The sequence below is a fragment of the Mustela erminea genome, chromosome 17, assembly GCF_009829155.1.
Source record: "Mustela erminea isolate mMusErm1 chromosome 17, mMusErm1.Pri, whole genome shotgun sequence".
In the NCBI taxonomy this organism is placed as follows: domain Eukaryota; kingdom Metazoa; phylum Chordata; class Mammalia; order Carnivora; family Mustelidae; genus Mustela; species Mustela erminea.
Genome location: NC_045630.1, coordinates 1,368,741 through 1,386,199, shown reverse-complemented (window position 1 = coordinate 1,386,199; position 17,459 = coordinate 1,368,741). Strand labels below are relative to the sequence as shown.

At 42.1% G+C, this 17,459-nt stretch overlaps 1 protein-coding gene across 4 annotated transcripts in view; it reads left to right on the top strand.

Moving 5' to 3' along the window:
* NME7 (NME/NM23 family member 7) overlaps positions 1-17,459 on the top strand; it is a 265,751-nt gene that overhangs the window by 194,230 nt on the left and 54,062 nt on the right. For all 4 annotated transcript variants that reach the window (XM_032318639.1, XM_032318637.1, XM_032318638.1 and 1 more), the window contains one exon: positions 6,977-7,084. In XM_032318639.1, coding sequence (XP_032174530.1) covers positions 6,977-7,082 — 106 coding nt within the window. In that variant the 3' untranslated portion in view covers positions 7,083-7,084. The remainder of the gene's footprint in view (positions 1-6,976; positions 7,085-17,459) is intronic.

The window sequence follows — 17,459 nt, the reverse complement described above, 5'->3', positions numbered from 1 at the left end:
TATGACAGGAATTTGGTAGAGTCTGAAAGGCTGCTGACCTTCTAAGTGCAGTGTGGGGCTTTAGAGAGTCTTATTTTCTCAGCAGAACCTGTCGTTTATTAAAACTGCAGTAATTAAAAAAAATTATGGTAGGAAAATTGTGTGTTGGTATTTTATGTTGCTTTTATATATATCTGATATTCACTTCTGCTTCATTAAGGGAAATGTTTGGTGGGATGGTTTTCACTGTAGTGTACAAGGAACAGGAGAGCATGAATTTATCAGAAACAATTAGAGAGCCTGGTGGTGGTATTAAGGAGGGCACGTATTGCGTGGAGCACTGGGTGTGGTGCCTAAACAATGAATTCTGGTACACTGAAAAGAAATAATAAAAAAAGAAACAATTAGAGAAAATTTGCCAGGAAATACCAGGGGAGAATGATCTGTGGAAGATTCTTCTGGGTTTTCACTTTCAGTGTTTCAGTATTATTTACTTTTATAGGCATATAGAAATTTTATAGAGTCAAAACTAAAATCAATGTATCAATACTTTTTCAAAAAAAGTTGACATGAAAACCTCAATGTTAATGAAAGAAGTTATGAAGAAAATACTTGTTCTTTAGCTTTATGCTTCATAATTATCATTAACCTAAACAAAATAATTTATGCTAGTAAAAAGAGTTTATACTTTTTATGATTTGTTTACTTATAGATTATCATCTAATCTATTCTTCTTACTGGAGTTAAACATTTACTTTTATTCTAAAATTACCATTAAAAATCTTGAGAGATGTTACATATTTTTTAAAAGGTGCTCGAGGGGTGCCTGGATGGCTCGGTTGGGTGTCTGACTCTTGATTTTGGCTCAGGTCATGATCTCAGGGCCTTGGGATCAATCCCCATGTGGGGCTCTGCACTCAGCAGGGAGTCGGCTTGCGATTATCTCTCTCCTTCGGCCCCTCCCCCTGCACTCTCTCTATCTCTCTAAAATAAATAAATAAATCGTTTAAAAAAATTGTACGTGAATATTTGATTGGACTATCTTTGGTGCAGAATCAAAGTATACCCTTTTTCTGTCTCTCTAAGAAGTGTCTCATCTTAATTTCTTTAAAATTCTAAGGTTATATTTATAAAGCTACTGACCATTATCTACTGAATGCGACACTTTCCTAAATACTGTTATTTCTTCAGTTCTTACAACAACACTGTAGTTAAGTCCTATTTTTATCACTGTTTTACAAATTAGAACAGTAAAGCAGGCATAGGGAGGTTGAGTGACACAGCATGATATGGCTACACAGCTAGTAGGCGACAAAGGCAGAATTCAAATCCACAGAACCTTCTCCCACAGCCCTTGCTCTTCCTTACTCCATCCCGGCTCCCTGAGTAGACGTGTTGCCATTTTACGTCAGTCAACAAGTATTTAGTGAACATTTACTGTGTGCTTATAAATAAGACCTAGAATATCAGAGAAGTTTTTTATTATGTTAAAGGTTGAGAGTCTAATGGGAACTTTCTAAAATGGGCACACACACACACACACAAACCATTTGAAATGCAAGTCAGAGGTCTATAATTGGAGCATAAATTCCTGTTGAAACAATGGAAAAGGGAAGATTACTCTGGGAAGAAATCAAGTTAAGTTTTATAGAGGAGATGATGTTAGTGGGATTTAAGCTTTCAGGAAGGTGTGAATGAGGCCTGCAAAGTAGGTCTGGGCAAAATGTAGAGGCCCTTGGATACCACACTAAGGAGCATAGGCCATAAGAAGTGAGTAGCATGATAATGTCTGCATTATAGGTGCAAATTGTTAGCAGCATGAACAGTGAATTGAAGGTGGCTCAAAGGGTTTGGGGAAACAGAGAATGTCAGTAAGATGAGTGTGCTTTAACATAGCGGATGGCACTGTGGATCCAGAACTGTCACATAACCAGTGCCTAAGGAAAGCAAATTAATAGAGCTAACAATCTTCAAAATAAGAGAGTCAGTACCCTCAGAGAGATTTAGGGAATGTCAGACCCATAAAAAAATAATTATAGATACTGAAAATTTTAAACACGACCAAAAACCATAAGACACCTAGGAATAAACCTAACCAAAGAGGTAGAGGATCTATACTCTAGAAACTACAGAATACTCATGAAAGAAATTGAGGAAAACACAAAGAGATGGTAAAACATTCCAAGCTCATGGACTGGAAGAATAAACCTTGTGAAAACGCCTGTGCTGCCCAGAGCAATCTACGTCGTCAGTGCCATCCTGACCAAAAAACAATCGGCATTTTTCAGAGAACTAAAACAATCCTAAAATTTGTATGGAACTAGAAAAGACCCCAAATTGCCAGGGGAATGCTGAAAAAGATAACCAAAGCTGGGAGCATCACGTTACCTGATTTCATGCTGTATTACACAGCTGGGATCACCAAGACAGCATGGTACTGGCACAAAAAAGACACATAGATCAGTGAAACAGAATAGAGACTCCAACTAGTCTTTACAAATCAGGAAAAAATGTCCAATGGGAAAAAGACAATCTCTTCAGTAAGTAGTGCTGGGAAAATTAGCCACATGCAGAAGAATGAAACTAGACTATTCACTTATACCACACAGAAAGATAAACTCGAAATGGATGAAAGACCTCAACGTGAGGCAGGAATCCATCAAAATCCTAGAAGAGAACATAGGCAGTGACCTCTTTGACATTGGCCACAGCAACTTCTTTCAAGACATGTTTCCAAAGGGAAAGGAAACAAAAGCAACAATTAACTTTTGAGACTTCATCAAAATAAAAAGCTTCTGCAAAGCAAAGACAACAGTCAGCAAAGCTAAGAGGCAACCCATGGAATAGGAGAAGATATTCGCAAATGACATTATCACAGAAAGAACTAGTATCCAAGACCTGTAAAGAACTTCTCAAGCTCAACACCCAATTTTTGAAGTTTAAAAAACAGATTAGTAGGTTGCACCATGGACCCAGTTTAAAAACAAATCAGTTTTACATAATAATAAATATAAATAAATATCAGATAACAGATCAAACAGAAGAATTCTCCCAGAATATAATACAAAAAGACAGTTAGATGGAAAGTATATAAGAAAAGAGAGGGAATATAGAACCAGAAGTTTCAACATTTATTTCATAGAAATAGCAAAAGGAAAGAAGGCGTGACATGGAGGAGAGAAAACAGTGCAAGAGATAGAAGCCGACTAAAGAGTAGCTCTTCACACTGAAGTGGACGACAGTCAACAGACTGGAGCAGAATGACTGGCAAATGACCCAACGCCTCGCCGAAGGGAGAATGCAAAACCTTCCAAAAAAGAAAAAATTCATGACCTAGAAAGAATGGTAATCAGATCGCAGTGGTCTGCACCATATTTGTCATATATGCTGTGTATGCAGCATGCGCGCGCACGCACGCGTGTGTGTGTGTGAGAGAGTAAGCAGCAGCAGGCTGTGGAGGGCCACTCAGATCCCTTTCTCACCTTCAGGACTGAGGTGCCCATTCCCCAGCCCTGTGTTGGCAGCTCACAGGGATTCGGTAAGTCTTCCCAGTATAGCCTTCTATTAAAGAAAGTCGCCTTGCGCAAGGTCATGGCCCCTTCCCCGGAGTGGCCCATATCCAGTGACTTGTCATTTTGGAGATATCAGGGCCTCACCTGTTTGCTTCCATTCAGGATGACTCTGAAGGTCATCGTAGCTCCAGAACTCCCTGTAGGATTGTCTGAGGCGGCTGCTGTTGTTCGTTGCACTTCAGCTTGTCCCTCTGCCCAATCCCATGTTCCTCACTTCTCCACGAGTGTAGATCCTGAGACCACCTCCCAGTAAACTTCCTGTATGCAGCTCTCTGCCTCAGAGTTGGCGTCCAGAAAATGCAACCTGTGACAGTATTCTTTCCAGCTGCCCTTGAGACAACTGACTAAAACTGACTGCAAAGAAAATCCCAACAAACTCCTTCAAAAGATGACCAAAGAGAACACCTTCTCTCACCACAGTGAGATATGATTATACATTAACAATGACCCCGCTCCCCCAGCCACCACACACACACACACACACACACACCCTGCTCTTTAGAATTCAGGTGTTGTACATGTAGTCAGTTACATGAAAGTGATATTTTAATGAAGATGGTGAATGCCGAATAAAGTAGGTGAAGAAAAGTCCCATGAAACAGTGCGCTCGAATGGAATCCTTTTCAAGTGTTTTCCTCCTAATCGAAATTGAAAGAAAAGGCAAATTAGTACTCACCCTCATGATTTTACAGAGTACGTCTTCCTGGAATGCCAGCTTACCACCACGTAAATAGAGAAGGTCTGTAATATCAGGTGCTTAATCGTCAGGAGAATTAGGGGGAACAAATGAAAGACATGAATGTAATATACAGCCATCCTAGTTTTCTAGTTTATCAAAGTGTTTTTCTTTTTTTTTTTTTTATAAAGACATTTCTTTTTTAAAAGATTTTATTTATTTATTTGACAGAGAGAGATCACAAGTAGTGCAGGCTCCCTGCCGAGCAGAGAGCCCGATGTGGGGCTCGATCTCAGGACCCTGAGACCATGACCTGAGCTGAAGGCAGAGGCTTTAACCCACTGAGCCACCCATGCGCCCCTTGAAGTGTTTTTCTTAAGTAATGAATTTGTAACTGACATTTGATGCAAGCTTGTAAAGGAAGACTTAAGTAATTAAATAAACACGCACCTTTGAAATGTGCCAGAGGGGCGGAATGACAGGTGTGAATACTGCTCAACATTTTTGCACCAGAAGGTGCAGTCACCGTATCACTTAGTGACTGTCATATCCATAGAGCTGACCCATTCAGGACTTTGGCCTCCCAGTCTGCGATCCTCCCTTCCCCAGTACTCTTGACCTCCACGTGACCTTGGCCATGGTGTCACCTTCTATACATAGCTGTCCACTTTTCCCAGCACCATTTATTGAAGAGACTGTCTTTTTTCCACTGGATATTTTTTTCCTGATTTGTCGAAGATTATTTGACCATAGAGTTGCGGGTCCATATCTGGGCTCTCCACTCTGTTCCACTGGTCTGTGTATCTGTTTTTATGCCAGTACCATGCAGTCTTGGTGATCACAGCTTTGTAATAAAGCTTGAAATCAGGCAACGTGATGCCCCTAGTTTTGTTTTTCTTTTTCAACATTTCCTTAGCAAATTAGGGTCTCTTCTGATTCCATACAAATTTTAGGAGTGTTTGTTCCAGCTCTTTGAAAAATGCTGGTGGAATATTTGATCAGGATGTCACCGAAAGTACAGATTGCTGTAGGCAGCATAGACATTTTAACAATGTTTATTCTTCCGATCCTAGAGCATGGAATGGTCTTTCATCTTTCTGTGTCTTCTTCAATTTCTTTCATGACTGTTGTGTAGTTCCTCAAGTACAGATCCTTTACCTCTTTGGTTAGGTTTATTCCCAGGTATCTTATGGTTCTTGGTGCTATAGTAAATGGGATAGATTCTCTAATTTCCCTTTCTGTATTTTCATTGTTAGTGTATAAGAAAGGAACTGATTTCTGTGCACTAATTTTGTATTCTGCCACATTACTGAATTGTTGTATATAAAAAATTACTAAGGAAAACTCAAAGACAAGCTTCAGGTTAGGAAAAATATTTGCAGGATTGTGCAAAGTGACAAAAAGTAGAATTCAGGTTATAAGCATAATAATCAAAAAAATAAGAATGACCCAGTAGGAAATGGATGGAAGAAGACAAAAATAAGCATTTTATAAAAGCGGATGTATATGAAAGGACATTAGCCTTCTTTAGGAATCAGGGAAATGTGAGCCAAAAGCACAATGAGACACCATTTCACACCCACTAGAATAGCAACATTAAAAAGTCAGCCAATATCAAATGTGGATTTTGACGTGGGTGGTGGGAATTCTTGTGCACTGATGACTGAGGGCAAATTGTTACAAGCACTTAAAAAATGGTTTGGCAGTACTTCATAAGATTGAATATGCATTTGCCCTAATCCAGAGAAGACTCTTGTACACACGCGTCATACTACACATTAGAATTCTTGTAGCAGAATTGTGTATGACTTGGGGTGTGCGTGTCTGTCAAAGCAAGAAGAGGAGAGAGGAGAAATGAGCTGAATGTCCATCAGGAGGAAAATAGATAAAATGTGCTCAATCGCATATTGGGTTCGTATAGTAATAAAAACGAATTACAGCTGAACACAACAACATGCACAAATCCGAAAAACAGTGTTTTGAAAACTAAACAAACCAAGGAATCTTTAAATAAAATCAAGACTAATGGGTGCTTCTGGGTAGAGGGGGGTGGGATAGAACAGAGTCTGCATGAAATCTCATACGGGGAACTTTTAAGTGTTTGTGTTATTTTACTTCAGCTAAGTAGTGGGTACACAGGTATTTATTCCCCTTTTAAAAAATATTCATATGTATTAAATACGCTTTTTGTATATATATGTCAAAATTAAAATATAGGTTTTGGAAATGTTTCACTTAGAATAAGTTAAAGCTAATAAAGTAGGTCATTAATACTCCCCATCTTTAATTTCTTAACCTCTTATTTCTCTTATAGTTTTGAGTTATTTGTAACCCGTTCTTTCCTCTAATGGGAGCTGGTACTAAGCTGATGCAGCTGGAGCATTTTGAAAAATCTTTTAAAATCAGCGCCATCAAACTAATTCATTTTAAATCAAGTTGTTAGGTTACAAATCTTTCACATTAATAGACTAGGTTCCTGTTTTGTGTGATTTTTCCATGATCTATTGATAAACAGATGTAGTTATTGTTACCCTCTAGACTTTACATGAGGCCACAAAAAAGCCTTCTGAGTGACCTGAAATGTTTCATTGCTCAAAGTTTTAATACATTCATGCTATTTCCAGAAATAATCAGTGCCATCAATGCATACATGTGTTTCATAAGCAGATAATTCAAGAGCTTCATGTAGCTGGTGTTTTCCTTATTGACACTGAATGACTGACTTTATATGTGAATGTGTATTTAACAGGAAATTGCCCGGCATTTACGCCCTGGAACCCTCCGAGCCATCTTTGGTAAAACTAAGATCCAGAATGCCGTTCACTGTACCGATCTACCAGAGGACGGCCTCTTAGAGGTAAGAGAAAGAAGAGCAAACATCCTGCTTATATTTCAAACTCATCATCTCAGCAGTTCTGGTTCATAAGAAACGTTTTAATATTCTTGGATTATACTATTACCTGGCTACCTGAGCACTTCAGACTGGAACTATGACCAGGTTGTACAATGCCACATATACCAGTCACAGAGAATTAAGGTATGTCTGTGATTGGCATATGTTGGCATATATGGGCCAATGTTTTAATGCATGCATTGAAAAATAATTCAAAAAATGAGAAGCTATAGCACTCATTAAATAATGTGAAATTTGTTTTAAAAATAGAAGTTTTTAAAATTTTTAATTACCAGAAGTTTCTAGTCATAAAAATACATCAACAAAATTGAGAAGTCCAATATGCAGTAACATTCAAAGTAAAAGTTACCATTTACTGACTCTTTATATGCTGGGTTCTAGCATGATACATAAATGCTTTATATCAAGTAATTCTTTTAATCTCCAAAGCAACTCGAATATGTTGGCATAAGGCTCCACACCCAGCACAGAGCACAGCACAGGGCCTGAACTCATGTCCCTGAGAGCAAGACCTGAGCTGAGATCAAGAGTCGGACACTCACCTGACTGAGCCACCAGGCACCCCAGTCTGGTTTGGTTTTTAAAAGGTCATTTCTAGCCCAAAAGCAAAAAAAACTTTAAAGAAAAAAGTTTTCTTTTTTAAGTTTTACAGCTTTTTTTAACTTTTGTATGTCAGAAGGAACTGAACTGAAATGAAGACACATGATAAATTAGTGATTATGGCATAAATGACAGAGAAATGATGGATATCCTCAGTATGTCTATGTATCTTAGAGAGTGTTATGTCTATTTTATGTCACATTTATCAATCGGTTTTTTTCTGCCTTTGAAGTCATACGTAGAAAGGTCTTCACCCATATTTTCCTTTCATTTTCTGACACGGAAACCTTCAGTGCACCTGGAGTTCGGCAGGTGTGGACTAGGCGGCTGTCACGACGTCGTTAAACCCTTCCGTGCTTTCATCGCTCCTTTTCATTTACTAAGTATTCACCCACGTCTGTCTGTTTCCAGACTTTCGGTTTTATGCCGTCAGCCTGTGCCGGCAAAGGCTATTTCCAGTATTGCACTTTATTTATACCTCGAAAGGTTTCCTTGCTTATTCTCTTAAATGTATTCCTTCTCGTGAACGTCACATGCGTTCAGCCAGTGTTTTACCCCATCCCCACAGGAGGCACATGGGGCCCGACTGACGGTATGTTTGTGAACGAGTGTGGGACTGATGCGGCTGTACTGGTGACCTCCCTTCTGTGTTGGTGGACGCCTCGCCTTTTGTGCAAGCACAGCGTCTCTTTTCCGCGGGGGCTGGGACGCAGCGCATTGCCTTTATTCCCATCAGTTTTTTATCTTGTTGCTATGGAGAATGAGTGTGTTAACTCCATTGAGGTTTTCTGCTGTAAGCCACGATGTTAATGTGGTAAACCAGCAATAATGTGGGAGTGTCATCCTACCAAACTATGAACTCTGTTATGAATTTTGACATACTTGTGAACTATAAAATTGTAACAAACTTCATTTTTTAATTACCCAAAGTAGTATGTGTATTTAAATTTTTCACCTGTTTTATAAATATTCACTTCACCTTATGATAGTTTCAGATCTGTAGGGCAGGTTTGAGTACAGACTGTTGTTCAGTGAGACCAAAATGTTAATCAAGAAATTTATGTCCAGGGGCGCCTGGGTGGCTCAGTGGGTTAAAGCCTCTGCCTTCAGCTCAGGTCATGATCTCAGGGTCCTGGGATCGAGCCCCGCATCGGGCTCTCTGCTCAGCAGGGAGCCTGCTTCCTCCTCTCTCTCTGCCTGCCTCTAGGCCTACTTGTGATCTCTATCTGTCAAATAATAAATAAAATCTTTAAGAAAAAAAAAAAAAGAAATTTATGTCCATGAAAAATATGATCAAGGTATGCCCTTGATTGTGTTTGTACAACTTGGAGTGGATCACTACCACCTATAGTTTACAAAGCCGTTTACTAAATGATTGAAATCTTTGTAACCTAACTGCACAGGAGATTTAATCGTAAGTTAATGACTGTGTGGTTTAGCAAGTTGGGGCTTCAGCAGCCTCCTTTCATGTGGCTGGAGACTCATAATTGATACGACCTTGGATAAGCGACTTTTTCTTTCCATGCCTCACTTTTATCCGCAAAATAGAATAAAGAATTCTGATGTAACCGAGGGATGTTCTTCCCTTTGGGATTAACAATTTGTGGATTGCTACATGGCTTTAAATGGTAAAGTATCATAAAAGCACTTAGAAGCCAGAGCAGTTATTTGTCCATAGGTCTTCAAGGTAAAATTCAGAGTGATGTGGAAAGACAAGCTTTCTGATCAGGGAAGCACTTTATGCGGCTACTCATGAAGGAAGCATCTTTGATGTAGGGTGATCATAACATGTATTGTCTAATCGAGGACCTTTTTGAAAGGCAGTTCCAATCAGAGAAGATGCTAGGACAAAAGGCATAAACCAGAACTCTCATTGGCACACTGGGATTGTAGGCTTTCTGTATACGTAGGAGCCAGGGAAATGGGAAGAGTTTGCTTCTCCGTATCTCTTCCTCATGGGATGTTTACTGAACTGAGTTCATTTGTGTCATGCATAGACCTTAGGAGGTACAGTCTCAATTCATACTTTGTCACCTTCTGTTTTAGGTACTTATTCTCATAGCAAATGATTATAGTATGTATTACTTGCTGACATTGTGATAGGATTTCAGAATCAAAAGGAGACATATCTCCTATCCTCATTGAGCTCACAGTAAGGTTCAGAGGTCAAGTATCTTAGCACGAATATAGAATCTGCTGTATTTGGATGCTCCTAATTGTGACATACCCATTTTTGTGATTGTAGGAATAAATGACAGCATCTGTGGTATGAGACATTCTATGATGTTATTTCACTGGTAATATCCCTGATTAGCAGTAACTCTAAAGATCTTAAATTTGAACTATAAGAAAGCATTAATGGCAAAATGTATAGCTAAACTAGTAATCAAAGAAGTACTAGTTTTTTTACTACGGGCAAATAATTCTTTTAATTATGTTTTAAATTAACAAAAAATGTATTATTTGCCCCAAGGGTATAGGTCTGTGAGTCATCAGGCTTACACACTTCATAGCACTCACCATAGCACATTCCCTCCCCAATGTCCATAATCCAATCATCCTATCCCTACCCACCATCCGCAGCAACCCTCAATTGTTCCGTGAGATTGAGAGTCTCTTATGGTTTGTCTCCCTCCCGATCCCATCTCGTTTGGTTTGTTCCTTCCATTCCCTCCACAACCCCCTGCCCTGCCTCTCAAATTCCTCATATCAGAGAGATCATATGATAATTGTCTTTCTCTGATTGACTTATTTTGCTTAGCGTAATATCCTCTAGTTCCATCCATGTTGTTGCAAATGGCAAGATTTTGTGTGTTTTTGATGGCTGCATAGTATTTGTGTGTGTGTATCACATCTTCTTTATCCATTCATCTGTTGGTGGACATCTAGGCTCTTTCCATAGTTTGGCTATTGTGGACATTGCTGCTATGAACATTCGAGTGCACGTGCTCCTTCGGACCACTACGTTTTTATCTTTAGGGCTAATACCCAGTATTGCAACTGCTGGGTCATAGGGTAGCTCTGTTTTCAACTTTTTCAGGAACCTCCATGCTGTTTTCCAGAGTGGCTGCACCAGCTTGCATTCCCACCAACAGTGTAGGAGGGTTCCCCTTTCTCCGTATCCTCGCCAGCATCAGTCATTTCCTGACTTGTTAATTTTAGCCATTCTGACTGGTGTGAGGTGGGGTCTCACTGTGGTTTTTTTTTTGTTTGTTTGTTTGTTTTTTGTTTTCTGGTTTTTTTTTTTTTAAAGATTTTATTTATTTGACAGAGAGAGACACAGTGAGCGAGGGAACACTAGCAGGGGGAGTGGGAGAGGGAGAAGCAGGCTTCCCACTGAGCAGGGAGCCCGATGCGGGCTCCATTCCAGGACCCTGAGATCATGACCTGAGCCGAAGGCAGACGCTTAACGACTAAGCCACCCAGGTGCCCCTCACTGTGGTTTTGGTTTGTATCTCCCCGATGCCTAGCGATATGGAGCACTTTTTCATGTGTCTGTGCCCATCTGGATGTCTTCTTTGCTGAGATGTCTGTTCATGTCTTCTGCCCATTTCTTGGCTGGATTATTTGTTCTTTGATAAGTTTGATAAGATTTTGGATACTAGAAGGACAAAGAATTTTTTAAGTATCACTCTCCGCTGTTGGTAAAGCTACGGTTAAACAGCTTTACCCTTATATTGCTATTGGTAGCTACATGGAAACAGGTATGTAAGCCATGGGTTTTTCCCATTTGTTCCAGAATTCTGCTTCTTATAATCTAACCAAAGGGGGAGATGGCCGCAGGACTGCAAAATAGAAAGTTATCTGCACAGATGTTCATTGAAGGAGTATGTAGGGTAATTAAATCGGAAATAACGTGCATGTCAAAGGTATATCTGATGATCCCTCCTCTGACAAGGCTTTTTTGATACCTGTGGTCTGCATCAGAGTTCCTTCCGTATGTGTGTTTGCCTAGCATTTTGCTTCCTTCTAACACAGTAGCATAGCCAAGAGCTGACACAGCCCTGCTCCTGGGGCAAGTTACTCATTTCATTGAGCCAGGTTTCCTCCTTCCATACGATGGACTGCCTGGCCTGTCAGAGGGCACGGTGCCCAACACTGCGTGAGTGCGCAACAAGAGATAGCAATTATTATTATTATCGCCCATTGTCTTCTGCTCATATATATGTCCCCATAAGACTGTCTTGCCCAGCACATAAAAGCTCCTCCATTAATCATTTTTGAGGAAAAAGAGGGAAGGGTTTCGTGAGATAAATTATGGTTCACGCACTCTGTGCGAAAGTATATAACCTTTTTTTAAATGACGGTGGAGACCTCAGCAATGGAGTCCAGCCTTGGTTGCATATAGAAATCTCCTAGACCATGTTTAAAATACCAATGCCCAGAGCCATCCTTAGAGATTCTAATGATTTTTCTTTTGAAATAACTTCAAACTTATAGAAAAGTTGTAAGTAGAGTAAAAAAAATTTCAGGAACATTTGGGATTAAGCTGCCACCATAATGCCCCATATCTCTGAGTACTTCAGTGTATATATTTTTTTAACATAAAGGGGCATTTTGCTACACAACCACATTATGAGTACCCAGATCGGGAAATGAACACGGATACATTGTCATCATAAAAATTTAAACTCCACTCAAATATCTCCCCTTGTCTCCATGATGTGTTTTAGTAGCAGAAGAATCCAGGTCAGAATCCCTCATGGCATTTCGTTCTCTGCTTAGTTTCTTTCAATGTAGAACTTCCCTCCGATTTTCCTTGACTTTTGGGGCCCTGGTACTTTTGACAATAACAGGCAGAGATTAATATAATTGGCCCGTTTGAACCTTTGCTCACCAGAAGTTTTCCTAGATGGTTTCTGTGCACATTTCTAACAAGACACCAACACGCTGACTTTGCTGAACAGCGTGTGGAGCTACAGCAGAGCGGTGTGTCGGCTCCCCGTCGTCCGTGCTGCCGTGTGAGGTCTGCCGGCTGGCGGTGTCCTCGCCGTCCCCGCTCTGCTCCCGGCCGCTGCTCCCTCGCGTCGCTCACGGCCCTTCCCGGTCCCGCTTTCTCCGTCCCTCACCTTCCCCAGAGCCGCTGCGCTGCTCACGGTGCCCAGGACCCTCGTTTTCTGATTATCTTCGCGGAACAACCAGCACTTCACGTGTGCAGAAACTGAAGTTCCCACCGTTGCTAAATAGGTAGACAATGGAAAATATGTTTGAATTTTGAATTCTGCTCATCAAAATGACACATCATTCGTTCATTCATCCAGTTGCACTTTTTAACATTAAAAACCGCGCTGGGGACGCAGCAGCGAGCAGGGTGCGCACAGCCCCCGCGCTCACGGAGCTCGCCTTGCAGGAGACCGCAGTCGTCGTCCTTGTTTCTTAGGATCATGAAAATATGGATCTTCCCTCTGTTTCGGTTTCCCAAATGTTCTGTAAATTGGTTATATCACTTTTGTGGTTACAAAAAAAAGAATGTTTACTGTTTATAAAATAGGGGCACCAGTGTGGCTCAGAGTTGGGCATCAGACTCTTGATTTCAGCTCGGGTCGTCATTCTCAGGGCTGTGACATGAAACCCGGTGTAGGGCTCCACACTCAGCTCCTTGAGGTTCGCTCTCACCCTCTCCCTCTGCCCTTCCCCACCCCTGCACGTGCTCTCTCTCACTAAAATAAATAAACAGGTGTCTTAAAACATTTATAAAATATTTCGTTGTAGATACAAATAGTCAAGCAAAACAAATCTAAAATTGGATATATAATTATTTCTGTGTTAATTCTTGTTCTAGTATACTCTGGAAGAGAATTAATCAAGCATTAACCAGAAGTAAACAAGGTGTAGGAGTAAGTTAATTGGATAGGCCTGGATTTCTTGGCCGTGGTTAGCATGGGTCTCTGCACACACTGACTCTTATAATTTATCTTTAGTTTTAGTTTGTATCTCAAAGGAAGAGTTGTGGTTTTTACTAGTACATCGTCAAAGAGGGAACAACTTGTTCAAAGACAAGAGCAAACAGCTTGCTCTAAGGGATATAAAAATAGTTTGGTAAGGCTGAGACTGACCTTGAGGTGCATAATGACGAGATAAGGCTAGGAAAGTCATCAAGGGCCTTGTAAAATGTTGAGACATCTGAACTTTATCCAGAGGGCAAGAGGAATCCAAATAAATGTTTTACACAGGGGAATAGCACAGTCATATCTGTGTCACAGGGATCACTCTGGCTGCAGGAGAAGAGATCACGGGGTTAGGGAGGATGAGGGGAGACAGTCTGGAGGGAGAGAGACAGGTAGAAGGCTGTGCAGGTAATTTAGGGCAAGATTCTGGTAGCCTGAACGGATGTGATAGTAGGAATAGCTCAAAGCACTGAGCTTCAGTAGACATTTAGGGGCTGAACTGACAGCCTCCGAGACTGGTTGGATGTGGAGGGCAGCCCGTGGCAATGAGGCGAGATTAACTCCCTTCTCCAAGTGAAGGTGACGGAGGCTGCCGTCGTTGTCTGTGATACCCAAATTTTGAAAACCAGAGTTCTTCCATAAATTCGATGGCAAAGCCTAACCTGATCGTCTGTATAATTTTTCTGCAACCTACATAGTGTGATTGTTCACACTGCTTAGAAGTATTAATGTGTGAGAGTATGTGTGGGAAATTCCCCGGCTCCTGGTACAACACAGAACACGTGTGCTGTGTATATTCAGTGACTTCTCCGTGATACGGAGCGTGGACACCCTATTACTAGTCCAAGCTCCAAAACATCTGCCACCAGGAATTTGAATAAAGGACAGTGGAGAAGGTTTGAAACAGCCATGGAGAAAGAGCTGATCACAAAATACAGATTTCTGGGTGATATTTAGGACTCCGCTGATTTGAGATACTATGTGTATCATGAACTGACTGTTTTCCTCGTATGCACGTGGAAGGAGCAGCGTGAAGGTTTGGCAGGTGGGCGCACGAAGCAAGACCACTGAGGAGGTTCGCGAGTCATGCATCATGGAAGATACGGTGGGAGGAGGTGCTGGAATAAAAGAAAGTCAGAGGAACTGGAAGCCTTTCTGAGGCTTATGGACAGGGTCCTGGAACACCAGAGGTGGGAGTTGTGGTCAGCCTAGACTCGTCTCAGATCAGAACTTCAGAGGAGGAGCTCCTCGTGGATGGTAAGGCTCAGGGTGTGGCCATGGAAGAGGGGACCAGCATGGAATGGAAACCACCAGAGATGTGGAGCCTTCAGTGATGAAGGAAATTCAAGTCCCTGTGGTCATGGCTGGGAGTGGAGAGGAAAATGGTGATCCAAAGCCTAAAGTTTTTTTTTGTTTTTGTTTTTAAGATTTTATTTATTTATTTGACAGATCACAAGTAGGCAGAGGCAAACAGAAAGAGAGAGGGAAGCAGGCTCCCCGCTGAGCAGAGAGCCCGATGTGGGGCTCCATCCCAGGACCCTGAGATCATGACCCACGCCAAAGGCAGAGGCTTAACCCACTGAGCCACCCAGGTGCCCCTAAAGCCTAAAGTTTTCAGTGAAAGTAGAGTTAGTGAACCTGTGATGTGACAGCAACAAGGAGAAATGAATTATCTAGCCAGATGGCAGAGGTCAGAGTCCACTTCCTACTTCTACCGTCCTGGCTAGAGACCCTTCACCCATGGCTCCAAAGACGTGATGCCTTCAGGGATATCCAGGTTTCATTTAAGGCTGGGAGGCCTGGTGAAGTTCAGGTTTCAGGGAGTTTACTTTGAGACTGAGGGGCTGGAGGAAGCAAGAACAGTGAGAGACTGATGGAGGGAAGAGGGACCCCAGAGCCATGGGAGAGTAAAAAGATGAGGGTAAATAGGTGACCAGCACGGCCTCCCTCTTGGTGGGTGGGATGTTACCAGTTAGTAGTTGCTTTCCTGCCCCATAGTTAGCGGTTTGAATTGGGCAGTCAGCCTGGTAGAGCAGCTCCACAGCCTCCAGAACCCAGGCTCTGCCATTTCATCCTCACAAACAGTCTTAGTGGGTTGCCTTGTGGCCCCCGCATGCTTTTGGAGCTACATTGATCAGGCGATTCTGATATAGACCATTAAACTCGCATTTGGAAACTGCTGTATGTTTTGGAGAAAAGTTGGCTGTGGTTCTGCTTTTGAAGAAACCTAGACCCTGTCAGTGGGCCGGCCAAGAGGTTATCTTGCTTCCAGGCCCTAGAATTGGAAACAGCGGCAACCTCTGGGATTTGAAGGGATCTGTAGCCCCTCGCGATGGATTCAGCTGCCACCAAGTGTTACTATGCCTCCAAGGCAGGCCAGCCTCTGACTGGGGGGCTCTGTGGCCTCCTGGGAAAGAGCCAGTCATGACCTGGTTGATCACCTGGATTTCTTGGACATCTCCGTGTTGAGGCTGCCATACGCCCTCTCCGGGAATGACTAGAGGCCTGGCTGTGTGTGTGTGTGTGTGTGTGTGTGTGTGTGACACACACATGTATTAATGTGTTTCAGGGCTGGGGCGCCTGGGTGGCTCAGTGGGTTAAGGCCTCTGCCTTCAGCTCAGGTCATGATCCCAGGGTCCTGGGATCGAGCCCCACATCAGGCTCTCTGCTCAGCGGGGAGCCTGCTTCCCCCACCTTCTCTCTGCCTACTTGTGATCTCTGCCTGTCAAATAAATAAATAAAATCTTTAAAAAAAAAAATGTGTTTCAGGGCTGACAAGGACAGAGGCCTTGGTCTCTCATGCTGAGAACAGTCCTTGTCAGGTTCTTCAGCTTTGCACTCACCACTTAACAGGGACATGTGATGCACGGGTGTGCGAGGGACTGAGCCATATCTCTCCCCGCTGCTGACTGTGTAAGTGCCTTGAGGGTCTGGATCTCTCAGACTTTAGAATCTCTAGCCCCTGCCTAGCATCCCACAGGCTGTTAGTCAGTGTCTGTTATTGGGGGAGCATTTCATGAATGAGGACGGCGTGCTTCCGTCCCCTCTTTTTCCACACAGCTGAGGTGTCCTACCCTGATGAGGTGCGCCCCACTTTCTAGTGCCACATCCCCCTACTTCCTCCATTTACCAGTTGTCGGAAAAGTCTACTGCTTGTGTCCCTGCTGGCTATGCACAGCTAAAACCTGAGCTCTGTGTGTGCAGAAAGCTGATGGTTTGCACAGCTTTTGTCCTCTCAAAGGTAGTAGTTTGAGAGTCTCTCCATTAACCTTAAAAATATCCTGAAAATATAATTAGTGTTAGGCCATCAAATTCTAATTCTTTATGGCCCAGTTAGTAGTGAAGAATTGATATTTTCTCAGATAAAGGAATCTTGGACTAAGGAGCAGTTTCCGGTTTCTGCCTCCGTGTCCCGTGGAGAGCCCCTCCTGCTGGAGTACTTTGATTACTTTACCCCAGGTGGTCCACACATTGCCTAAGAAAGGGACCCTTCTATGTCTCTTGTTTAGCATACGTAGGAATTTAGTTTTCCGTTCACAGCAGTAATGGATCTCTACTTATAAAGTCTTAGAAAAACTTACTCCCAATAGTCATAGTAACTTCACTTCACAGAAGTGTCTCCATCCACTGGTGCTGTAATATCCAGGTGGTCACTGTCATGGCCGTCACTGTCGCATTCCATGCAGGGAGTTTTCAGGCCCGTAGGTCCCCCGTTCTCAGATACAGCCCCGGCTCCAGCTTTCTTCGGGTTGGTTATCTTCAATCTAGAAGGTGACAAGCCTTATGGACTTAAGTATTTAGTGTGATTGATGCCACTTTATTTTTTTATT